We start from the raw sequence: 26,752 nt of genomic DNA on the forward strand, positions 1-26,752 counted from the left end.
ATTAATATTAAATACATCTCTATCATTCTCTTGACTTTGACAATTGAGTCCTTGTATTCCTCAAATGGATCTCTTAGTTATTGAAAGGGTTGCTTAAAGGTTATATGTAAGGCATATCCGGTAAAACTTATAAGTAAACCATATATAAAGATAACAACTAAGATTGCTGAATTTCAAAACTATAATGAATTTATGATAAGATCATTTATTTACAACGTGTTCCTCAAATAAATCTCTTAGTTGTTGAAACGGTTGCCCAAAGGTTGCATATAAGTAAATTTTACAAGTATACTAGATATAGATGATTATTGGACTAATATTGTATCTCATCGATATTGTAGACCAAATTTTAAAAATGCACTAAAAATTAATCTTTTGAAGATGATTATTGAAAAGGATATAAAAAAAAATGATGAATAATATTGTATCTCATTGATGGAATAATTTATCATATCTTATCACCAATCAAACATAGGATAAGATATAATATGATTAATATTTCATCTCTTATTTTATCTCATATTATATCTGGTCAACCAAACATGGTATTTGTTATTATTAATTTTTCAATAATTTAACAAAGTCTTTATTATTTTTCAATAATAAAGACTTTTGAAATTTGAATTTGAATTATCTCTGATGAAGTATCATATTAAAATCATTTATTTAACTTTTATTGCTTAATGTGAAAAAAAATCTAATTAAACTTCTTGCCTGCTTATAAAAAATGAATTATAAAGCATTTGTTGTAGAAAAATAATCAATACAAATTTCAAAATTTAATTGACTATTAATGAATATGAAACTTTATGATGATTTTTTGGTGTCATACCATTTAAGTATTGATGTATTGGACTAAGGTGGTGTTTGTTTTTTTGGCTTTTTTCTGAAAATCATTTAGTTTTAGAATTTAGGTTGTTTGTTTTTTTGCTTTTTAATGACTTATTATAAACTTTTTACTAAATAGAAAAAACCAAAATATGTGGCTTTTTCTAAATAGAAAAAATAATATAATGGTTTTTTTTACTTTTTAATACTTAATAGAAATAAAATACTACAAAAACAAACAACCTAATATTTAATACTATTAAGTATTAAGGTTCTATTTAGAATTAAGTAAAAGAACAAACACCACCTAAATTTCAATAATTTAAAACTTAAAAACGAACAAATGATATCTAAGTATAAAGAAATGTATATTATGTAACTATAAGATGATTTTTAATTGGTTGTTATTAGTGTTTGTTTTTTTGGCTAAATAAAATAAGTTAAAATATTTGACTTTTTCTATTTAGTTAAAAGTAACATGTTGATATTAACTAATATAGTTAAACTGAACCTATTAATAAGAAATTCATTTTAATTATATTAGTTGATGTTAACAAGTTATTTGTAGTTGAATAGAAAAAAACCAAAATTTTGAATTTTTCCATTCAGTCAAAAGACAAGCACATGATTCAAACTTAATTCAAATTAAGCTCAAATTAAGATTGGGATCATTAAGATTGGGATCAACCTGAATCCAACTTGAAATCAATATAATGTTTTCATACAATTTATAATTTACATTATCTATACAATATTAATATTTATCTTCTTTTCTCTTTTTAATTATCTCACTATTATTTAAATTTTAGTCAAAATATATGAATGAAAAAAAAAAAAAAGCTTAGAAAAACATGCATGGTGAGCAACTTAAATCAAATTCAACTTGATTATAACTTGTATAATTTGATCAATTTGTTCAATTCAAGTTTAAACTAATCAACACAGAATTTGAAAAAAAAAAAAAAGATTATATTGGAAAATGTTCCTTAAATTGGGTTCAATGGTTGAACCTCTCAAATACTATTTTTCAATTGAATTGTCAAAAGTTCAAAAAAAAAAAAAAAAAAAAAACCTAAAATTTATAGTGAGGAATGAGGATTGATATTTAAAATTTTAAGATGGGAAATTGTAGTTTTTATAATGGGGATGATATGAACTTTTGAGATGGTGACATGATGATCAAAAGTTGGTAACGTGTACTATTCGTTTACGTATTTTTTCGGTGATTTCAATACGTATGTAGATTGGGGCATCGAGAAAAGGGAAAACTTTGGCAGAAAAGAATCTTTCTTTGGTAAAGTTTAATGCTCTCTTCCTTTCCTGTTCGGGGTTTAAAGATCAGTTGGGATCTTTTGGATGGTCTGCAGGTAGAGTATAAAAAGCACAGTTTCAAACACTTTGACTTTCTCCCGACACTCCATGGAAGAATCTCTGTAAGTCAAACACTGGGTTTTCGTCTTTCCCCTACTTTTTTTTGTCTGTTCTTCTTTTAATCTCACCACTCAAGGACTCTACCGAGAAAAGCTATGGCCTCCCATCTCCCATCTTTTTTCCCCATCAACTGTCACCAAGGTGTTATCAGGGGACTATGAAGACATAAATTCAGCATAAAATTGCAACATTTTGGGGTATAAACCTAGTTCAAAGACTAAGTTCATCACACTGTGAAGGTGTACAAGGATAAAACTATCGTGATATCGGAAGGTTTCGATACGATGTATCATAGTGAACATAATATATCATGGTAATATATCGAAAAGAAGAAAATTCAATAAATTCAATAAATATCGTTAGAATATAGATAAAATATTAAAAAAAAATATTTTAGAGAATAAATTAATTATAATTCATTTAATTGATTATCAAAAATATAAAAACTATCATCATAATTTTTTATAGTGTTTTTAATATCATTAATAAATTAATTAAATATTTATAAATTATATATATATATATATATATATATATATATATTATCATTTATTTTATATTATTTAATGTAATTAAATTAAATGGACCATAATTTTAATATTAAATATATTTTAAAATTAAACATATTACAATTAAATATCACAATATTATTATGAAATATAATAAAGATATACTTATAAAATACATATTTTTTATCCATACATATTACATACAATATTATCATTAAATATAATAAATCATATATATATATATATATCACAATTTTCAATAAAATAATTTAAAAATATTTATTATAGTTTTAATTATATTTTCATGAGATTTTGTTTATATTTTCATGAATTGCTTATCAGAATTTCTTCTTTTTTTTTTAAATATCTATCGAAATAAATTCAATATATCCATAAAATCGAAACATTAATATATATACACGTTATTATCAATATTTTCATCTCCTCGTCATCATATCCTCCAACTTACTCAAAAACAGCCAAGAAATATTATTGGATTTCCCACACAAAGACCAAAAATCCAAGTCCCACCACACACACAGAGACACGTGTTTCATGGTTCATTGAATTAATGCTTTTCCTTTTTGTGTGCAGGTGCATTTTTAAAAGGTGGCATGGCTTCTTCCTGGACTCTTTTTGAGGTTCATAGAATCAAAGCTTTTCATTTTTGTGGGCAGGTGCATATTTTAATGGCGTATGTTTTAGAGATCGAGGCACAGGCCTCTGTTGGGAAAAGTGTGGTGCAATCATATGATCTCTTTGTTTTGACTATACCCAACTGATCCTCGGGGGCTGAGGAAAGGCGTAATGATCCTCTGCATATTCAACTCAAAATCCCCACTAGGCCACCAATGTCACGTACGTCCACCCAAATGGCAAGGGCATTTCAGTGGGTTGAGTTCTGAAGAAAGGCCCAAGAAAAAGGGGGAGCGACACTCTGGCTCAAAAGACTTGTGGTTGTGGTACGCTCTTGCCTTCTGGGTTGAGATTCCAAACAGTGACCCACGAAATGGAGCGATGGAAAATGGTAGTGGACCAGAATCAATAAAAATGGAATGAAAGAAGATGTTCTCAGCTTTTCTTTTGGGGTATCTTCAAAGCAGGAATCAATGGGGGACCTGTCACAGTCAAAAGCGGGTCCTGCTGACATTCTTTGCCATGTTTCAAAAGTCAAACCCCTATTGCCTTTCTGCATCTCTCTCTCCATAACCATGCAATGCCTGAGGAACAAAGCTTCAAAGCCTTATCTAAGTCTCCATTCTCCCTTTGCCGAAAGTTAATTTGTACGGAAGATTAAACCACCTTGGTGAACCGTTTATACTTGAAACAACTTTATCTCTTTGCCCACCACTCACATGTAATATTATCTGTCCATTCTGTCACATATGTAGCAATTGCGTTTCCTTTCTATCTGAAGGAATGTCAACATAATCAAGCACAACTTGTTTAAATTTTAGGTCTATAGCTAACCAAAAAGGTGTAGGACAAAAATGGAAAAAAAATATTAAAGTAGGACTAGGACTATACAATTTCGGTCAAAAAAAAGTATTATGAATCGGTTTTGTTGCACTTTGCCCTACTCAAGATGCAGGGGTTAAGTTCATATTATATATTTAACCCTTTTATATTTTAGGATTTTATTTTTTTGAAGAGTGCGACCAAACTTGAGAGTATTTGAGAGTTTTATCATTATAACCCTTCTTGATCATTTTGATTAATAAAGATCACATTAATCATCGAATCGTGTTAAAAAATTTATGTTCGATCTCCTTTATTTTATGTTCATGTGTGTTATCTTTTTCTTTATTTTCTACTCGTGTGTATGCGTGATTTGATGAACAATATATGTTGTTGAGTTTTTCTAGCCATACCCAAGAGTTGAACCTGAAGATTCTAATAGCGAATACCTTTTAAAGAGCGATCTATTGCTTATGAATATCAAATATCGATCTATATGATTTTTAGTTGACAAATTCTTCTGCAATTCGCTACCCATGAGATGCACTAATTTTATTCGGCCCTTTATAGGAATGGAGATGATAATAACCAGTCAGTGCGTAGGATTCTTCTTGATGGAGATCGAGAGCGCAGTAGCAAGGGCTCCATTAAAACTTAATTTGGTGTAACTAGAGGTCATCTTGGCAAGAGAAAAATTCTAGTTGGATGGTGGGCCAGCGGAAATTCAGATTACTACGAATGTCCGATGTTAGGCTTTAGGACAAAGCGATTTGTAGAGACAGATAGGCTCCAAAATTGAAGTAAATGAAGAGGGCCTTAAGGCATCACCTCCTTACACAACTTGGGCAGAAATGATACTTGCTCTTCCTCAAACTAATATAAATACCTTGCTACCCTCACCATCTTCTTCAAGCTCTCTCCATTCCCTCTTCGAGTAAAAAAAACTTGTCATCGGCAACTGTTTTCCAGAGCAGGATGGAGTTCTCAGAGTCCCAAAGGTACTCTCTCACCCACACAACACATGCACGCTATTCTTAGCTGTAAATCATTTTACATTCATTGTAAGAATACTTGGCATAATTTAAATGTTGGGAGTACTACATACATGCATGATCCAAAAAATGAAGTTTCTCTATGATTAATCATCACGGCCAGGAACAAGTGTGCAGCTTGCTACAGACAATTCAACAGGTTGGAGCACCTGGTTGATCACATGAGGACCTCGTATCACTCGGTTCATGAGCCAACCTGTGGAATTTGTAAGAAACACTGCAGATCTTTTGAATCTCTCAGGGAGCATCTCATAGGTAAAATCCAAGACAACTACATGAAACCCGAACCATATTGCCCTTATGAAGATATATCATTCAAAGGAAGTACTTCTTGTCTTGGGCAGGGCCGTTGCCAAAAGTGGAATGCGCAAGAATATTCAGTGTCCGCGGATGCAACCTCTGCTTAGATATCCTTGGCAGCCCTAATGCACTTAGGGCTCATCGAGGGACATGCCAACTTTCACGCGGAAACACCGTATAAATCTTCAGCTTGCATGACAATACAATTTGAAGTTCTAATGACTTTGTCTAGTTTCAAGCATGTCACATGTTACTGCCCTTTTCTTTTCCAGGGAGCGCTGCTTTCTCGCATGGCTAACCTAGGTATTCAGGATGACCTGAATAGCAGAACAAGAGGCTCAAAGGTGGTTGCACTGGGCTGCAAAATGGTAGGGGGTGGAACCGATGGCTCGCTGGATCTTTGCGCAAGGGTTTGCCTCATCGATGAATATGAAAACATCATCTTTCATACTTATGTCAAGCCCCAAATTCCAGTCACAAACTACAGGTTTGATGAGTCTCTTTAAAGCTAACTGTATTTCCACCCTGGCTGAATTTCAATTCTAAATATAAATTCTTGAAAACATTGTAGGTATGAAACCACAGGGACAAGGCCCGAATTCTTGAGGGATGCAATGCCAGTGAAGCAAGTCCAAAGAAAAATCCAAGACTTCCTTTGCAATGGAGAGCCCATATGGAAGATTCGTTCTAGAGGTGGAAAAGCTAGGATTCTCGTGGGTCATGGTTTGGATCATGACCTGGACTGTCTACAAATGGAGTACCCAACGCTAATGATCAGGTAAAAAGCCCTTCAAATTAAGAAAATCAAAATTGCACCATAGCTTTGAAACTATAACAGTGGGTCTCAAACTAGAATCAACCAGCATCATTCATAATTCCATCATGGCTATTATACTCATGTAACAGAAAATCAAGGTATTTTCTGAACAGGTGATTGGTGTCCAGTTCTCTATTCTCAACAAAAACTCTTAAGGGTGGAGCCTCAAAAAAATAAATAAATAAATAAAAACAATTGCAAAATCAGATGTAATATAATACTGAATTAATCTGAAATGCATATTGGATCAGGGACACAGCTAAGTATCCTCCATTGATGAAAACAAGCAAGCTCAGCAACTCACTGAAGTATCTGACACAAGCATACCTCGGGTAAGTACATCACATGCATTTCAATTTCGAGTTCACTGCCAAAATTTAAATATATATTTCAGGAAAGGAATGAAACTTCTGGTTTCCAGGTATGACATCCAAACTGGCATACAAGATCCTTATGAGGATTGTGTTGCAACAATGAGGCTTTACATGAGAATGAGATCCCAAAGTCATAAAATAGAGGACTACCCGCTCGCGTCTGACCCGCAGAACCGAAACAACTTTGCATCAGGGAGGCAAAGTGAGCTAGAGAGGATGACCCCAGATGAAATGTTGGAAATCTCCAGGTCTGATTACTATTGTTGGTGCCTGGACACGAAGGAAGGCTCCTGAATATTGAGGCCAGCCAACTTGTTTCAAGGAGCTGGACACATATGTATGGTACTAATGTTGGACGTCAAATTCCATGAAGTTTAATGCATGACCTTACCAAATCATAAATAAACATGGGAATGATATATGCCATTTCCATTGAATGATGTTTAAAGTTGTGCTGCATGAACAAAACTCATCTAGCATAGTGATACTACATGCAGGTTTCCTTAATGAATAAAATGTTATGTAGTACTGTCCAAATTAATATCTAATAATATTGATTACATGGTGCTAGGAGCTAGCCTCTCTGCAAGTATCATATGCATTGTTCATCATAGCAACATATATAACATGATCGGTACTGTTCAGGAAAACGGAAATTAATGAGAAAGGAGATGATATATCTGCTTGAATGTGTCAAAGATCATGTCTTCACCATTCAGCTGATTGTTTTTTTAAGATCAATGTACTAATGGTGCATATTTTGCTTCAATTGTAATAAAAATGATCGTACAAAATAAGATTCCAGTAGTATTACTTGATTTTTTTTTTTCCTATAATTTTGTTACACTAATTAATTTAAACATCTTATTTGCAGGGGCACAAAATTAAAATAACACATGTCGCTGAAAGGCTAGTGTCGAGTTAAGACAATACAGTTCAAGATGGATGTCTAGGACACAAATGGAAAGATGACCCTTAAAGGATGCAATTGAATGCCACACTCATGAGCACCCAAGTATGTATGAACACCCAATTGAATTTTTAAAACCATTAAAAATCTTATCACTACCTCAGTATCCTCTAAAAGTTGAGAGTCCATAGAGTATAACAGTTTGGTGAGATCATGATTACCCGATAACCAATATCATGACTTACCATAGGTCATGACTAATGTGTAACCATACATACTAGTACACTCACTATAAGAAAACCATCCTGATGACCAAAATAAGTCATTCCTGCAATTAAGAGATCATGCACTATTACCTTAAATGGATTGTCTAAGTTCATGAACCAATTATGAACAATTCATCTACTTACAAGAAACACATAATTTGAATCCTCTATATAACTCCTGATGCACCCAAGCCATATACAATGAAAGAGATGTAAGGCTTGAATGCTCAGAAAGTATAATGCATGAATAGGATAGATAAATTGGAAAATCGAAATCATATTATAAATAATAAATTCATTCTTTATTATATCATGTCATACTTTTAAGGGTTTTATCCTAATAGAACCCTTCCCCTATATGACATAGAGGCGACCCCTTAAACTACATCTAAAACATTAAATTCTCCATGAGCACCAATATAATTGAGATGACTAAGCATCCATAAAGGTTTGTTACATAACATCTCTTGGAGCAATTGGAAAAAAAGACCATGAGGATGGGTGAGTTAAACCTTTTACCGACCCCTAAATAATAATTACTAGGCTACTCTAGAGTCGATGGTTGACTAGAGAGACAACCCTAGGAGTCGTATGGCAATGGAGTTGCTAGAGTCCATCTCTACCATAGAGGCATTAGAGTCGATCATTGACCACGAAGGTGTTGGAATCCATTACCCTTGGGGAATAAAAAACCATAATGATTGGGAGCCAATTGACTCAAAACGAGAAAGAAAGTCTAAGAGAGCTGCTAGATGAGTATTAAGATGTCTTCGCCTAGAGAATTGAGAATATGCCAAGGATATCTTCTACCTTAGTGCGTGTACAATTTTTCTTTTGATTTTTTTTTCTTTCCTTTGTGTTGTAATCATTGTGAACAATGGTGCTAGCCTACAAAAAATAGTCAAGTATCCAAGTAAAGAGACTACGATTGTAGTACTTAATGAGGTTTGAGTCTTAGTTATTTTTTATAAGGTTTAGTAGCTTTCCTAACATTTATTTTTAATCAAAACTAGGGTATGATACATTAATAATTTAGAAAGGAATTTATTTTCGTTGTATTAATAGTGGAGGCAAAATTCAATGACTAGAAATAAATAAAGCAATACTCGAAATATTAAATGAACAACATAAATTAAATGATGACATTGGAAGGGAGAATTTAGGCTATATTTACTTGAGTGAGTTTTCATGCATGTAGTGCAACCCATATCTTAGATAGGTGTCGCATTTTTCTATAGTACTTCATTTCTCCAATTAACTTAGATTATACCATTAGAAGACTTCATCACATCTCTTAACTCGCTCCACCTATTCGGATTGCTCTGTTTCTTGGCCTTGGATATTGTAGGATGCATGCATACTATTCTAAGGTTCTCTAAATCTAATGCAGTAGAAAATAATGGTTTTAAAAACTATAATACAGATTAAATCTAGATATTAAAGTTTCATACATGTGATCTGGATGTTCCTAAATTGATTTCCATCTCATGAAGGCTTTGAAACTGTAGTGGTCATCGTAAAACTTGTCTACCTAACAATTTTACGTCTAATCTCTCTCTCCATGGGTCTTAGCATGAGAGAAAGGTGCATTTCCCTCTTTCTGTAGAAGGTGGCTAGGGTTCCTCTCTTTGGAATTTCAAAAAATTGAATTGCAAGATTGAAACCCTAACCCCTGAGGGGGTTTATATAGGCTTCCTTGTAGGCTTAAGTGACTTGAACCCAAATTGGGTTTAAGTTACTTAATCCAATCCACTTAGGTCCTAATAAACTAATTAACCCTAACAAACTCTAATGAATTAATTAACCCAAATCCAGATAGTCAATTTATAAGATTTAGTGCAACCTCATATTTTTACCAAAACACCTTTATGCACATTTATGAATTACATACCCAAAATACCCTCAAAATGGGCGGTCAAGACAAATCATCTCTCCTATTATAAGGTAATGCATTACAATATCTTTGGATTGCCCAAATGCACAAAACATTACCATCATTTAGGTAATTTGTATTTTTTCTTATAAAATATGTTTTTTTGTATTTTATGAAATATACAGAGAAATCTTAATTTCAAACTTATTTGAAAAAAAAAATACAAAAAAGTTTTCATCAAGCTTTATCAAAGGAATTAAAAAATAAATTATAAAGACTTGAATCCTCCTATCGTTAAAAGATAAAATGATTTTTATTTTTATTTTTTTTATGTTCTAAGTAATTTATCTACTTTATATTGAAATTTAATTTTTACCAATATTTGAAGCATAAAAAAGCTTTTAGTTAATTTCATATTATTTATTTTTATATGAGAAGGTAGAATTAATGATTTGAAAGTGTTGCAATACTACCCCACAAGCAAATTAATTTTTTTATTCATCCAAACGGCTCAAAGTATAATGAGCATGACCAGAACATAAAGCGGAGGTTACATTGTATCTGTTTGTGAAGAATCGACTCAATTGGTTGAAATAGTTGCTCAATCTAAAAAAGACAATCATCGAATTTTGAAACCAATGAAGTAATAAACTTTTGATGGTGGATATATTCCTTATGCAAGCATTTCTCGAAACTTGTGTTTTCTCATCTTTTTGAACTAGCTAGGGACTATCTTTTTTGCCCTATGGTCGCACAATTGTGGAATCCAATAGGACTACACTGTTATGAAATTAACTTTATATTTCCTATTGAGATGAAATCATATTTAGGCATATATTATTGGGATGTCACGGTGATAGAATAGTTGTATATGACAAGGTTCTAAAAACCTCGAAATAGTCATATTTGCATTCCCCCCTCTTCTGTTCTCCTTATTAATATTTGTTACCTAATAGTGTTTATATTTTTTACTTAATTTTAATTTATTTTTAATTTTTAAAATAAAGAAAAATCAACATTTTACTTTTTAATATTTAAAATTTTTATATTCAACCAAATTTTTTAAAAAATAACTAAATAATAAATCAACAAATCTCATTATGTTAATGAAGCATTTTTCAAAAAAAAAAAAAAAAAAGTTGATATTACACCTTTATCTCAACAAATTGCTTAAAATTTAAGCAACGATATCAACGGAGCATTGTATGTTTCCACAGAGAATTGTTTTTTCTTTGTTATGCTATAATTTTCGGCCACAAGCTTTTAATAATATGATTGTGATCTATCATTACGTGCAACTATCTCCACTATAAAAAGAAAAAGGAAAAAAATAAAAATAAAAAAGATCAAATCCACTAGTAAATACTAGAAACAAAACGGGCTTTCTACATATTATGCATCGCCCAAAACAACGATTTTTAGCAGCTATAATAAAGAAAGAAACTTCATAAAAGTCAAAATGTGAAGAAATAGATATACCTAAATACTTTATTCTATGGATAAAGCATCTATATCTAATTGATAGAGGAAGCACCATAAAGATCAATTAACGGGGTTTTGGGCTGATACAATAATAACTGCTTACTTATGTCATGATATGAGATAAAAGTTAGGAATCAACTTTTGTAATAAAGTTAAAACACTAAAGTATTAAGCAACGACCAGGAGAATTTTCACCTTTTTTATATGGGCATAGTACATAATAATTCCCTAGAGCAGCATAGTTCCACATTATGTAACAACTATATTTTTTGTACAGAGCTGATAAAATTTTCTTACACTCAATAATTAATCTTTGTTAAGTAAAGGTGGAGGAGGTATATACTATTTTATTAGATGGGTCTGAAAGTAAAGAGGAAATATCCAGAGATGAGAGAGCTGGCGGCGAAGGCCACAAAGGCGAGGAAGGACATCCATACAGATGCTCTTGCCATCTCCGGGAACTTGTCTTTGCCCCAGTTGGATTGCCAGTCCTCAACCCGGGTGGCAGCCGATGATGATGCCGAAATAAGAAGATAAGTCAGTACCTATCATTTTAAATTCAAATAATTACAAAATATTTAGAAAAAATTAATTCTTCATCACATAAATAAGTTTAAAGTAGTATTAAAAAGTAATTTATTTATTTTAAATTTATTTATTTTTATGTTGGGTAATAACTACTAGGTTTTGGTGAAATTGGGGTTATTGAACAATGTTATGTTGTAAAAACTTTTTCGGTATCTACAAAAAAAATACATTTGCCTCCTACAGAAAGTGAAGACATGCTGTCCACGTCACGTCCGGGGAAATGGGAAGGAAAAGGTGGGTAAAAGAAGCCCAACCACCCACAGTCCAGAATAATTGAGTCATTTGAATACGACAATTCCAAATGGGTCCCATCCCAATCACGGCCCACTTGCAAGTCTAGCGTCGAAAGCAGTGGGCCACATGGTCATAATACCATGAAAGCAACAAGTTAATAAACCCAAATATAATGGATTATACCCTAAACCCAACATGAGCCTGTGGACGGTGGTTGGTATTAAAATAATTAATATATTAAGATATGGTTGGTAATGTAGTCAAATCAAAAGACAACTTGCCTGATCCATGAAGAAATCCAAGTGATACCGGAGGTGGTGCCGGAGAGCATGCTGTCCGGTACCCAAATGGAAGGCTAAGTCGCATCCTTGCAGGCCTGAGTACACAAACCCGATCACATTCACTGCCAGACAGTATCTGCAAATCACACGAGCATTGATTTTCATTGTCAAAATGCATCATTTTGTGTGGTGAAAGCAACCGCAACGTCCAAACAACTGGATATAGAAGAAAGGACTGACGCACCTGAATTCCTTGTAGCGATCGAAGGAATCGAGAGTCCAGCCTTGGTTCTTGTCGGAGGCCATAATTGAGAACGACACCAAGCAAAATAAAAATCCACAAACTCTAAACCCTAAAGCAGCTCTCTCCACTGCCCTTTCCCTCTTCGGTCTCCTTAGTATCGACAACGACAGCTTCCCTCGCCGAGCACTAGCACCGCCGCGTTCTTCCACTCCTATGCTTGCGATGCCGTCAACAGCACCGAGATCCACCTTCGTTACCATCCTCGGCTCGTCTCGTACCGATCGGTTCACCACCACTACCGGGGAAGGAGACGTCGCAGGCATGTCCGTCGGCGGGGTAGGCGGAGTCTTATATTCTTTGGGGGAGAATCCATTAGAGGTCCGATAGGAGACGGGAGAATCGGCCGGTGAAGACTCCGGCGGGGGAAGGGAATTGTGTTCTCGGTGGGGATGTGGAGATGGAGGTTCATCCGCAGATGGACTGTCGGAGGCGGTGTGCTTTTCTTCTTCTTGCTTTTCCATGTTCATGATGTTATGATTTTTGCAGGGATGGCGTGTTTGGAGCGTAGGAAACGGAGCAGAAAAAGCTACAAGAATGCTTTTGATATTGCCAAGGATGATTTTGGCAGTTTTTCTTTGCTGTACTCAATTTAATTGGAATTCGAAGTTTCAAATTCAATAATTTCCACTAAAGACTACAGCTCAATAATTCATATAAGAGGTCAGACTTGCCTGCATCAGGGTGCAGCACATTAGACATCCAAGGCATCGACACCATTTGATGCGGAACGATGTGATCATTAGCTGGTGATGCAGACTGCTGGTGGGCCTGCTGGGCCACAAATAATAATCCCATTTTTCTTGATTTCGAAGTTTGAGAGTTTGGGCCTGGCCCATTAACATGTTGTGGGTGGCCCTCTGCTTGAAGGCCACTAAATGAGCCCATTGAATTTTGAACCTGCACTCTCTCGTGATCTGCCGTGAGTGGGCCATCCCTTTAAATGAACAGTGATGAAGAATGCAGAGTGAATTACAGATCAGTCTAAAAAAGGGTATCTGGTATTTTTTATTATCAAGGAACCTTCCATGATCAAGTCCTTACTCTCCATGGGACCCAAACCTCAGGTGCTGACCTCGGAAGTATATTGCATGTGATTAAATTTGATCCCAAGGGAAAGACACGTTACAAAATACAAAATGGCAATACTTAATAGATGATCCAAAGCAAAATTGTCACGAGCCATATTCAATAACATCACATTGCGATTAGGTGTTTACCTTATGTTTCTAAACTTAAAACAAACAAACACATAATAGCATCAACGGTTCCAGGGCCCCCTGTCCTGTAAACTTGAGACACCAGTAGAAGATATATGCTCATGACGTTGAGAAGAACTCATGTGCCTCATGATACAGGTCCAAAATGACATTGTAGAGGGGGTGGATGGGTTCTAAGAGATTGGAATAGGGGCCAAATACCGCCCTGGGCAAAGGTGGAGAGTCAGCATCCTTTGAGTAGCTATACTGGGCCACAGAGAGGCCACTTAGACAATAACATGTGTGATAATAATCTCTATGCTTCCCCGGTTTGTCTCTGAATCCACCTTCCTGCAACTGCATAAAGTATTTCAGATATCAACCCCTGGCATTTAATGGAATAAAGAAAGAAAGCCATCTCCACGAATTCATCAAACAATCTATACATTGTCTGTTGACAAAGCATCTATTCAATGTAGTTTTTATGCTATTAGGTATTCAAGTGGTGCTCCATTAATGGGATATAGCTGAGAATACTTTTTCTGAGAACTAGCAATTAAAAAATTGTTACAAAAAAATTAGCCAATCAGATTATGACAATTATGTAGAATTAGAATTAATTTCAATCGTAGAAAAATACCTGAGAGCACAGAATTATATACTGCTGCAATGCTATGCTGTGAAAAAGAGGTTCCATTTCTGCAGGTTCTTTGAGAAAATTAAAGCCAATATTGGAAAATTTTGCAGAACCTGAAGTATCATGTAGGCCTGAGATAATAAGCACAAAATGCAGAAGAAAACATGTAAAATGATATCTTCCATAAAAAGGCAGTAAGAAAGAATTAGAAGCATCAAGTGACTCAAATTGACAACCCAAAGGAAACAGAGAATAGAGAACCATCCCATACTATCCAAGTCAGCATACCTCTCTTCCCAGAATGACAAGATATTGAAGCAAGTTGTGGGCTATCTATGGCAGAGCCTCCAGCATCCAACAGCCTCAATTGTTCCTCAATGATTGAATGTAGTTTTTGTATTAATGCAAAAACACCTCCCTGGTCATTTTTTTATTTAATCCACTATTAATCAAAAGCAATAATAATATGATGGGGTAAAGAAAATGAAAATCACCTGCCAAAAGGAATAGCAACCATCAACCAATTTATTGGTTCTGCCCTGGAAACCACCCTCAACACCTTGTCGAAATACCACCCAATCCTGCAAAACAATGTTTAAATCAAAAAGAAATTACCAAGCATGGTCATGATCATCATCACAGTAGATTTGTATCAACAAAAATTATAGCATCTAGATAATATTGCTCTTTTTGGACAAAATTCCTAACCTGGATGCATTCATTTCAAAACCAACAGAAATCATGTTATTCCAGAACAAACAGAATTCACTCTCTTCCCAAAAACATCATTGTTTATGAGAAAATATAATATTCAAAGTAGCGCTAGCATACATATTCGTCTTTATCAATAAGCATTAGGGTATAATTCATACATCACATGATGAAAGTATTCTCTAGATAGTAGCATTCTCTAGTTACTACCTTCATTTGCAACATCATCAGTAAACATGTTTCTAACTTTAATTTGATGGACAAGAACATTAATCAATGTTTAGAGGCCATGAAAGAATCCTCATAGTTAAACGCTGACTAAACAAAACAATAGGGAACAAGCCATTGTTGTTTTTCATTTAAAGCCTGGTAATAAAATATTTGACACAGAATCACCACAATAAAAAGAAACAACATTGTCTTACAATTAAACTAGTCAAGTCCAAACGATTAACTTCACCGATCAGAACCATTGTAGCCAGCCCGCAAAAGGTATACCTAATCAACAAAATTTTCAGATTATTGAGAGCTTTGACAGAGAAAATAAGAGCAGGAAATCAAGGCACAGGTTAGAGATACACAATTATACAAGCGCGCACAACAGCAGAGTGGGGAAATGAAGATTTGAGAATAAACAGAGATAGAAAAACAAGTATAATGGGACACATACCCACCATGAGCTTCAGAACCAGGTTCACCAGAGATACCACCTTCATAAGTCTGACAGCTGCAGGGTCATTAATTATATTTGTCAAGCAATGCACATTCAGAAAATGTACAAAGAAGCTATCCATATATTCCAATCTGTATGCAGGAAGAAAAATTTACTCAACACCATCCACTTTAGCCATTGTGAACTGCCTCTCAAAAAAACAAGAGGAAGAGTAGGAGAACCAATATAATGACAAAAACAATTAAAGCGGATTTTTTGTGATATTACACTTGCTGTTCCTATCTAACAAATTTAACACTTTTAACTATGAGTGATAGCATTCTGCATCCATTTATTTCAAAACATAAGTTCAATGCTTCCATGCTGTTTTAGGCAAGTTACACCTATATAGGAGAAATCAGAGAGTTAAACTAAGCAGGTAGCTTTAATGAGGAACAGAAAATAACCAAACCAATAAGAAATATAACAAGCATACATAGAATGCTGAATCAATTTGCCCCAGTGCTAAAATCAGAAGCAAAAGGTTCTTGATACTGACCTCAAGATGAAATTTCCAACACCTTTAACCAGTTCATCATCCAAAATGGTCAGAACACTAGCAACCTAGACAGAAAGGAAGATCAGAGTCGCTGTTAACATTTGGAAAGAAGCAATATAAGAAGATAGAACAGCCATTAAAAATATATATGACCAATGTGTAAGCAGCAAATGATCTTCATCTGACAATAATGGTATGTTGTTTTCACTTTTTTCTTTGTTTCTTTTCTCCAATTCAGATGTGAGTAATAATGGAAAGCACAAACGGAAAAAATGTAAAAATATCAATTTGGGAGGAACTTTCTTCAACAAGTTCAGAAGGTAAAGATTCAAGGTCAATTCAAGGAAGAATAGTAATAATTATCGAGCACAAGTTTAGTCCTAAAAGCATGTGTGAATGGTCCCATATTCTTATTGTGAAGGTGCTCTAGCCAGTTCACATGCTTTGGGGATTCTACGAAAATGATGTTTGCATTACTTTATGATATCCTCTTCCAACATCTCCCATGACAGAGAGACAACCACCATAGTGGAAAAAAAAACTATTGTGCCCTTATACATGAACCAATGTACATGCCTAATGAACAATACACACTATGGAAGTCCTCTTCCTGACTTGGCTTAAAGTTGAACTCCAAACTTGATGCCACATACACTTGCAGAGAGAGAAAGAGAGAGAGAGAGAGAGAGAGACTAACAGAAATAGCAGTGTAGCAAGCCCGAACATCCATTTCTCCTGCATCATGCATCCTAAGGGAAAAGCAACTAATAGTATTAAAAAAGAGAATATTGGGATGCACAGAATCTCAAGTTATATGCATGCATGCAATAAAATTAATCAGTAAGCTCAATAACTTTCTTCAGGAGCATGAAATTTGGGGGATAGGAATCAATATCAATTTAGATCACCAAAGTTACAAGGCCTTCTTACATATCAGTAGCACTGTAGTAAGCAGCGCAGTTTCAGATACCAATCAATTTAAATTTTAGCATAAACTACCACCCAGTTTCTGTAACCATAGCTGTAAAAGCTTACAAGAAGAAGAAATTAGTGAACAGGTTTAAATGAAGGAGGGTACCAAGACTCCAATTGTACAGCCGATGAGAATGTGCAAGAATCATTTTGCATATGTCAGTTAAACCATGACCTAGCATGGGATTGCAATTTTTTTTAACTCATGTTTATACAGGAATAAGAACCCTCCTTTCTTGAGGCTCCAACCAGTTTGAATATGAGGCTCTAAACATGCCCACAGAAAAAGAAGAAGAAGAGGAAGAAGAAGAACAGGTTCCAACCAGTTTGTGTTTGAGGCTCTAAACATGACATTGGCCCCCAAGCCCACAAAAGAAGAGGTTCCAACCAGTTTGAATATGAGGCTCTATGACATTGGCAGAAGTATCAACAAACAGACCCCACAAGCCCACAAAAGAAGGAGCAAGCCCACAAAAGAAGAAGAAGAGCTCTCCTTTCTTGAGGCTCCAACCAGTTTGACTGTGAAGCTCTAAACATGCCCACAGAAGAAGAAGAAGAAGAAGAGGTTCCAAGTAGTTTCAATTTGAAGCTCTAAACATGACATTAGCCCCCAAGCCTACAAAAGAAAAGTAGAAGAAGAAGAGGTCCCAACCAGTTTGAATATGAGGCTATAAACATGACATTAGCAGAGGTATCAACAAACAACCTCCCCCAATCCCATAGAAGAAAAGCACCTGTATTAGTACTCTAAATTGCACCAGATAAATGTGAAAAATGCAGGCAAACATTTTCTTGAAAGCATTTAGAAATGTAAACATGCAACATCCATGACATCTATAAAAAGTAAGTTTATCAATTCAAATAACACAAATGGATCTGATGTCACACCTGAAGGCTCCACTAGGGTCTTTCATTCGCCGCAAAAACGTGTATACTTTACCTCTGAAAAGCATATGGGAAACACTATCAAATCATTTTCAAAAGACACAGAATGTACTGTCACCATTTGTTTCAATGTGGCAAAAACTGACCACCTATTAATTGATGACAAAGATCTATGACCACCCAACGTAATAAGTGCATTGATCGCAGCATAGGTTGTTGCAAGGTGAGGCATCTGAGGATAAATTTGTATGGGTTAGTAGTTAAAGAAAGAAAACTATATCAAATAAAATTATAGAAGACAAAACTTTCACAACATTAATTTGGAAAAACAACAAGATAACATGAACTCAAATAGTTTTACGTAAAAGAAAATCTGCCAGTAACCTCTTCAAATTAAAGGAAAACTAAAGTACATGAACTCAAAACTTTCACTCAATGCTTGATATCGAAATAGCAACTAAAGTACAACTATCTAGGAGACCACTGAAAACATGGTATAGTGTTTCATCTGGTTTAGGTGATTTCATTACAAAATATTTCAACCCCTTAGATGCCACAATCGTAGACAGTTCAAACCAAGTTGTGCTTCCTTCAACTTTGTTCCTTCTCATTTCAGAAATCCACAAAAGAATTATTTAATGATTACAATTAAATAAAGAATAGACGAATCAGGAAAAAAATATCCACTTGGTTAGCTTACATGGGGCCATTAAATTTTCTTATACATTGTGCTCTAAAAGACATTAAGAGTCTAATGAAGAAAACTGCAGCTTTCACTATTAATGTTTGGAAGATTGGAACAAATCCATTCAGGTTTTTCATGAACCAAAACTCTTGATTACATTGCCAAAGGATTGCAAATAAATCTGGTAGAATCTAAACAGAAATGATGTCCACAATGATAGTTACAACTCATCTTTCCAAACAGTAGAACATTATTGCATTACTTGCCTGCCCAGGTCCACCACCATATCCACCATTCGGGTCCTGCAAGTACAGAAGTAACAGAACTGAAATCAATAAAGTTACAAAAGAATTTTCAGATTGATCAGATGGATAAAGAACATCATATAAGTCAGATATAGAAGACCGAAACTAAAACCAAATGAGAAAGCAATAACGACATGAACTTGGCCAATTCTATAATAGGAGACAAGACAACTAGCACTGCAGGTTTAACATATATTTTAGGCCTTCTGTCAAAAAAAATCCCAAAAAGGCCATGAAGCAGTGGATTGGATCTTTTGGAAGGTTGCTTTTCCCTTATCAGAATGAAAAAGGCTTACAATAAGCTGAATTACTTAATCAATCAATCAGAAAAATGTTGAGTTTCTTAGGTTATTTTAAATTTAGTATTCTATGGTTTGTTATTTAATGCATATCAAGGTTCAATGTCATCTCATAGGTGGAGAATAACGTAACATATATAGACTATCTCTTTCACCAAAATGTTAGTCTTCCACAATATGTTCAGATGCAGTCAAGTGGATGAACATATAATCACACTCACTTGTGCCTAGACACGCACAGGAACTTTTAGAGCCCACTCTAATGAAGTGAACTTTCTACCTCCAAGAACAAGATTTTGGAGGGCAGATGGTGAAAGCAATTTGTATTCTGCATTTTTTGTGATTCTACAGTTTTGTATTTGATATCTCAGGTCCAGCTATTCAAGGATAAGAGAGTGGAAACTAATTAGAATAGATGAGTCCTTTCTGCAACACTTTTGTACACTAAAGTAGTTGAAAAATCAGAACTGCAGATTTGCAATACTGGGAAGAACCAAGGAATTGAGGAAAATTAACAGAGGAATATCAGTCCAAGCAGTACAAAGGACGCTGCTAGACACTTCTAGTGAAGCAGTGAACGACCTACAAACATTTTGCAAACTAACAGCTATATGAGTTTCGGTTGAGCAGGAGGGAACATGATTTTTTTATGACAAAAGCAATTGAAAGCCATCTACAGTCTGCAATGATGGAAGTGAATTCTAGTATGCCAAAGAGGTAAAGGATCTATTTACCCCCCAAAAAAATTTAACATCAATTCAAATCAACTCTGAGTGTGAGTACAAACAGTTAAAAGAATACAATTTAATAGCATTTTTTAGTTCAAATTCTATACCTGACAACGGCTAAGAAAGTCGATGGTGTTATTTTCCAGTTCATCATCAACAGAATCTCCCAGTAATGCAATTGAGTGAAGGATCCAATAGCAAAGCCATGGTCGACTGGAAGAAACAGAATCATTCAGAAAGACATGAAAATTAAGGCAATTTTTGGAATGCTCAGAAATTCTTGGCAGGTCTGCACATCCCATATAAATGGAGTAAGTTCCATTGTGTTTTAGATTCCATTTGAAGCTACAAATAGGATGGAACCTTCTTAAGAATGGAATCAATGCAGTGAATGATAAGACTTATTGAGTAGTATAACTTTCATGATTTCGTCAAACAATGTCCACTCAATCTTTTACTGCAATATGCATTGATGGAACCAATTTCTGTACAGACCGCAGATTGGAGGATGGATTTGTACCCTCAAAACATTATGAAAAGAAATTCCAAATGACCCATATCAATGGGAAGTTCAAACAGACCCCTCTATTGGTACAAGGTTGCACACTCAATAATGCATGGAAATGTACAAGGATATGCTATTGCTACAAGGTCGTGCACTCAATTGCTTCATAATAGGTTTTTTTAATCAGAGCTTTAGAATCAGTCAGATGGCATCAACTTAACTTTCAGAATGGGTGAAGATAAGACTGAACCAACTCATGGTAACTAGTATCGCAATGGATGAATATTATATAAACTTCCAATTTTGTATTTCCCATTGTAAACCCCCAACTTAGTTTACCAAAAAGAAGAATAGCAGAGAAAGAAAGAAAAAATACTAGGGAAACGGTAAAGAAGTAAAAGGAGGCAGGGAAGATTATGTAATAGTTTGCTTACATGTGGATCATATTTCTGTCATTGTGACCATGAACACAAAATGACCCAAATTTCTGTAAGTTTTACAGCCGAGTGAGGAATGAGCAGTAAAAGAACTCCAATTAATCAATTCTAGGCTGGAAACAATTTCAATGATAAAAAGGCAACTTAGAGAAACATCAAATATTAACATTCTAATCATATGAACAAGTTTTTTATTAGTTTAATCCTCTAAATATGATGCAATTCCTCCTAGGAAAGAGAAGGTTTTCCTCCAAATTTCTAGAATTCCAATTCCACTCTTACATCCATCTTCATTCTTCAAATAGAACACACTGCCACATCCAAGACCTACTCCAACTGCTAAAAGAATTTCCTAATTCCCAATAACGAATTCGCACGGGACACCTAAAAATACATAAATTCGGCCTAGGGTTCACGTTTGCCACACTAGTCACAGCTCCACAGTGAACATAGCCTCATGAAAACACCAAACCAGAGAAAAAAGAAACATACTTTGCATCTAAGACGCAGAAAGACGGGCCAAGTTGCCTGAGACCATTGGTAAGAAACTCGATGTGCTTATCGCGCTGAAGCTCCAAACTGAAAATCAAATCCAAACTCAAAATCGCCAAAAATCCGATCCCTATATCATCAAAAGGACTCGAACGAATAGAAACGAGAGAAAACCCTGGAATTTGGAGCTGCGAGCTTACAGTACGGATTGCGCATTGCGGGGAACGCTGCTGAGGAGCTCGTACATCTGGAACACCTGACTCTCGACCATCCATTGTTCGCGCTGAGTCACCGTCGGCGACTGAGTCTCCGATGAGTCCATGAATGATGGATTGCCGTCACACAGCTACAGTTGCCACTCAGTAGCTTTTACAGACGAGCATGCGAAAGGCAGAAAGATCCCATAAAGGAATTTAATTCTATTCTCTTCATCGTGCTTGGTAATTGGTATTAACAAAATTCAAACAAATTGTTTTTTTTTATTAGTTTTTAAATATAAAAAATATAAAATACATTTTATTTAATGGAAGTATGAAAACTATATATTATAATTTAAAATAATAAAAAATATTTTAGAAACATTATCTAATGGGCTAAAAAATATTTTAGAGATTATTGATACCCTGTTTAATAAATAAATAAACTTGCAAGCTTTTCACAAAAGTATTTCCTAATCAAAAGTTATTAGAAAAATAAATTATAAAAATATAGTAAAAAACGATGCATATAATTCATAATTCATTTTAATTATATTGTATAATCAAAAGTTATATAAAATAAAATTATATAACCAAAAGTTATACAATGAATATTTCATATCATAAAATTGTGTAAATTTGTATTTTTTTATTACACCAAAATAATTCATAGCTAGAAGCTATGAAAACTATCAATTCTCGATTTTTATTTCATTAATATTACGTAATATTCGTGTAATTTTTATCATATTTATAATAATACTATAGTGATAAAATATAATAAAATCTTAAATCATCATAATTTTATCAACAAGTATTATTTACTTGATAAAATGTTGTCAAGTAATTTTATTAATTTATTTGTAGTTTATTTCAATAAATTAAATTATTTTTTTATTAAATTATTTCATATATAGTTTTCAAATAATGTCAAACCTTATAAAGATTAAATTTGTTGCACTCAATATTTTGTATCAACTACTTAATTTGGGTTGTGGATGCTAAAATTCACTTAGATGCAATGAATCTTAAATAAAAGTCATTAAAGAAGGAAATAACACATCCATCGTATCAAAGTTTTAATATTCTTTCATCACCACTTTAATAAATGATTAAAAGGTGATTACTTTTTTTTTTTTGATAGATAAACCCACATAAAATATATTAGATAAAAGGAGCTTAAAAAGCAACTCGAAACATACAGAGAGTATACATGAGTCGCCAAAAGGCAAGAACAATAAAGGTAAACACTCACCAACTCTCAACAAAAACTCAATCAATCAACAAAGTTAATTAAATAAAAGGGTTCTACATCTAAACAAGACTTAGTCCAAGACTAAATACTACAAACAAACGATTTTTTCATTCTTTAAATCGATAAATCCTTATTATAAAAAACTATCATATTTCTTTCATTCCAAATTGTCCAAAATAAACAGAGATGAGCTGCTAGCCAAGCCTTTCTACGCTTCTTGTCCACAAAGGAAGCAAACCAACCTAAAAGAGTGTCTCTAATCATAAGCGGAATGACCCAATTAACACCAAACAAAGTAAACACGAGATTCTACAAAACCCTCGCCTTGGAGAAATGAACAAGGATGTGATTTATAGTATCCTCTTTAACACAACACAAGAAGCATATGTTAGCTAAGTTCCAACTCCTCCTCTTGAGTTGATCTTGGGTTAGGACTTACATATGTTCATTTAATATCTAAATTATTTTCTTTATTCGTATTTAAAGATATATGGATTCTTCTCATGCCTTAATAAATTGTACTACACTCACTGTAGATGCATATCTCATATATTGTGTCATAACACACAATCCTTCGTGATTGTACCCTTATGTTTTCATTAAGAAATAAAAAAAGCAAGGCTTATAATAATTGTTGTTGTTGGAGTTAGGCTTGAATGCGTAAGCAGGCTGACTCAACCCAACCCAATAAGTGAGAAATGGGATAATAGTTTATATGAGTTTTGAAATTATCAAAAAAACTATTAGTATTAAAATAAAATAATGTTTTTTTTTTCTCTCCAAGAAGTTATATTTTTTATTGTGAAAGTCAAAAAGAAAACAATTCTTCATTCTATAATAGAAGTTATCTTTTGAAAATATTTTTGTTTTCTCTGTGAAAATAAGAGTCAAGGTTCTTGTGTTAGTAAAAAAAAAAAGTTACCATATTTGTAGTTCCATTCATAACTTACGATGAAAAAATTGATCAATGAAACAACCAATCAAAATTTTTAGGCATCTCAAATGGGAATATGAATGAAACCATTTTTCCATTAGCAACATATGTGGATGATTTAAATCTTATAGAAACTCCTAAAGAGCTCACAAAAACAATTAAATATTTAACCAAATACTTAAAATGAAAGATTTGAGATAAACAAACTATTGTCTCATCTTGCATATTGAACATTGTTCAAATTACGAGTTAGTCCTTTAGTCGATATATATAAAGAAAGTTTTGAAATACTTTTATATGGACAAATTGTATCCATTCCATTCCCTCGGGATTGTTTGTTCCCTTGAAGTGAATAAAGATTTGTTTTGTCCAAAAGTATTGTACTTCAGTACAATTGGTGCATTAATTTGTCTTACAAATTATATTAGACAAACATAACATTCTTCATCAATTTACTAGCAAGACACCGTTCTTCCTCAACTAGAAGACATTGAGATGAAATCAAACATAAATTATGATACCTTTATGGAACAAGTGACGTGAGTTTATATTATTAAAAAGAAATTAAAATCATAATTAAATATGGAAATGTAAGATATCTTTTCATAAAACTCAATCTCAAATAGGATATATATTTATTTGTGAGAGTATTGCTATATCATGAAAATCGGTTAAAATTTACATTTCATTGATCCAACCCATTCATAGGAGTTTAGAAAAAAACAAAATCAAATATAATATTTAATTATTTACAGGAAAATATCATTTTTTAAATTTTATTTTTCAATCTTTAATTTATGATTTTTTTTTTTAGCTTTTGAGTGGAGCAAATATCATAATTTTTTGCCATATATTTATAAGGGAAAAAAATTAATTGGCAAAAACTTATATTTATTGGCATAAATAACAAATAAATGAATTTGATGTCCATATTTGTGTTAACGTACTGAATGTTCTTTTGGAAATATGAAATGGAAACAGCTGAAAATGGAAATTTCAAATTGCCCTTTTGCTTCCATTTTCGTCCTTCAGCTAGTGGGTCCACATTTGTGTGTGGCGACGAGGAATGGAAACGGCCAAAAATGAATGCATTTCAAATTTCCTTTTGGCTTCTATTTCCGTCACTTCACAATAATGGAATCAATTAAAATATACACTCATATTAAAAAAAAAATCATAAAATAGTTACGTAAGTTTGTAAAATATAAATTTTAATAGATTATTTAAATATAATTAGTATTTTATCTTTTTTTTTCAAAATTTTATATTTGGACATATTTACAAAAAATAAAGTATTTTAAAAAAATCTTTTTTATTTATTTTTACTTATTTTATAATGATTATTTTAAAAAATAATTATTTAATATGTTAAATACATAAAAAGATTATTTTAAAACATATTTAAAAATATTAAAAACATGATAAAAATATTTTAGGTTTTTAAATAGGATTTTGTATTACAAAATATAAAAAAATAAATTTCAAAAATTATTTTTTATAATAGTTTTCAAAAATATTTATCAAATGACCTTTTAAATTATTTATGAATTGATATGTGTAAGTTATTTTAATTATAATAGGTTTAGAATATAGTCAATAAATTAAAATTTATTTTTATACTTATTTTGTTATTTTAATAATGTTTTAATCATAAAATATTTTAAATTTAAATTAGTTATTTAATTTTTAATTATATAATATTTATAACTGAAAAAATATTAAATATATAAATTTATTAAATTGATATCTTTCGTCGGTGGACCAGGCGGCGCCGTTTAATCATCACACCAGATAAAGCGCTTTTGACGAAGATATGGCCCATGTCGATTCCAAGTGCAATGAATGAACGATATCCTGGGAGTCACAGGGCTACTGAGGGTATTTCACTACTTTGGTGGGCAAAATGTCAAGATCACGAAATTTTTATTTCTTACTTTTAGCTTGAACTTTAGGTAAAGGGTAAATATGTCATTACAAAATAATAATTCTCTAAAAATAATTCAAATTTGATAAAAGATAGTATGTAAATGATAAAATGCTATATTTGATAAAAAAAAAAAATATGATATACTAATTATTTTTAGATAATTATTTAAGATTTGTATTTTATAAATTATGATTTTATAATTTTTTTCATATCAGGTGTATGAAAATGCATTTTTAACTATGAGTATTACATTCAATTATTTTTAGAGAGTTTTTATTTTATAATTATTTGTATATAAGTGTTTTTCTATACTTTTAACAACATAAATAATTTAAAATATTAATAATAAATAAATAAATTACTTATTAAATTATAAATGGTAGATTTTATGTTTTTTTAAAAATTTAATTATAAAATCATGCAACATTGAAAAATAACATGCTTGTCATTTTTTTTTTCTTGAATTAATTGGTTTAAAGGGATGAAATAATATTTATATTTATAAATTTAACCCATTTTATATTTTTATTTGAATAATAACTCATTTTTGAGATAAATACTCTTAACTATTTCAAGTATATATACATATATATTTTAAAAAATATTTTACCGTAAAAAATAAGGACATTTTTTTCAAAATAAGATTAAAAAAAAAAGAAAGAAATGTTA

The 26,752-nt window shown here is 32.8% G+C and overlaps 3 protein-coding genes across 5 annotated transcripts; 1 reads left to right on the plus strand and 2 right to left on the minus strand.

Moving 5' to 3' along the window:
* Positions 1–4,685: 4,685 nt before the first annotated feature.
* On the plus strand, positions 4,686–7,306 carry LOC100249235 (RNA exonuclease 4). Its single transcript, XM_010662617.3, has 7 exons — positions 4,686–5,224; positions 5,382–5,533; positions 5,623–5,753; positions 5,851–6,065; positions 6,150–6,356; positions 6,647–6,727; positions 6,817–7,306. Exons 1-7 carry the CDS (start codon positions 5,202–5,204, stop codon positions 7,061–7,063), a joined length of 1,056 nt encoding a protein of 351 aa, XP_010660919.1. The 5' UTR covers positions 4,686–5,201; the 3' UTR covers positions 7,064–7,306.
* On the minus strand, positions 6,611–13,418 carry LOC100244063 (CASP-like protein 4A3). 2 transcript variants are annotated; one of them, XM_019225167.2, is made up of 3 exons: positions 12,648–13,403; positions 12,404–12,539; positions 6,611–7,059 (listed from the first exon to the last, which is right to left on the minus strand). In XM_019225167.2, the coding sequence occupies exons 1-3, from the start codon at positions 13,172–13,174 to the stop codon at positions 7,027–7,029; spliced, it is 696 nt and encodes a 231-aa protein (XP_019080712.1). In that variant the 5' UTR covers positions 13,175–13,403; the 3' UTR covers positions 6,611–7,026. The 2 variants fall into 2 exon arrangements, with proteins under 2 accessions (XP_019080712.1, XP_002274501.1); XM_002274465.4 differs by lacking the exon at positions 6,611–7,059 and adding an exon at positions 11,469–11,845 and having other exon boundaries at positions 12,648–13,418.
* A 419-nt stretch (positions 13,419–13,837) lies between these two features.
* Positions 13,838–22,227, minus strand: LOC100266301 (protein farnesyltransferase subunit beta). Of its 2 annotated transcripts, none has more exons than XM_059742422.1 (14): positions 21,971–22,227; positions 21,771–21,857; positions 20,444–20,549; positions 19,271–19,306; positions 18,469–18,551; positions 18,323–18,376; positions 17,160–17,211; positions 16,463–16,527; positions 15,922–15,978; positions 15,677–15,749; positions 15,035–15,121; positions 14,829–14,958; positions 14,544–14,653; positions 13,838–14,260 (listed from the first exon to the last, which is right to left on the minus strand). In XM_059742422.1, exons 1-14 carry the CDS (start codon positions 22,090–22,092, stop codon positions 14,024–14,026), a joined length of 1,299 nt encoding a protein of 432 aa, XP_059598405.1. In that variant the 5' UTR covers positions 22,093–22,227; the 3' UTR covers positions 13,838–14,023. The 2 variants fall into 2 exon arrangements, with proteins under 2 accessions (XP_059598405.1, XP_002278403.1); XM_002278367.4 differs by having other exon boundaries at positions 14,544–14,671.
* Positions 22,228–26,752: the final 4,525 nt, after the last annotated feature.

This window comes from Vitis vinifera, chromosome 14 (genome assembly GCF_030704535.1).
Source record: "Vitis vinifera cultivar Pinot Noir 40024 chromosome 14, ASM3070453v1".
Classification (NCBI taxonomy): Eukaryota; Viridiplantae; Streptophyta; class Magnoliopsida; order Vitales; family Vitaceae; genus Vitis; species Vitis vinifera.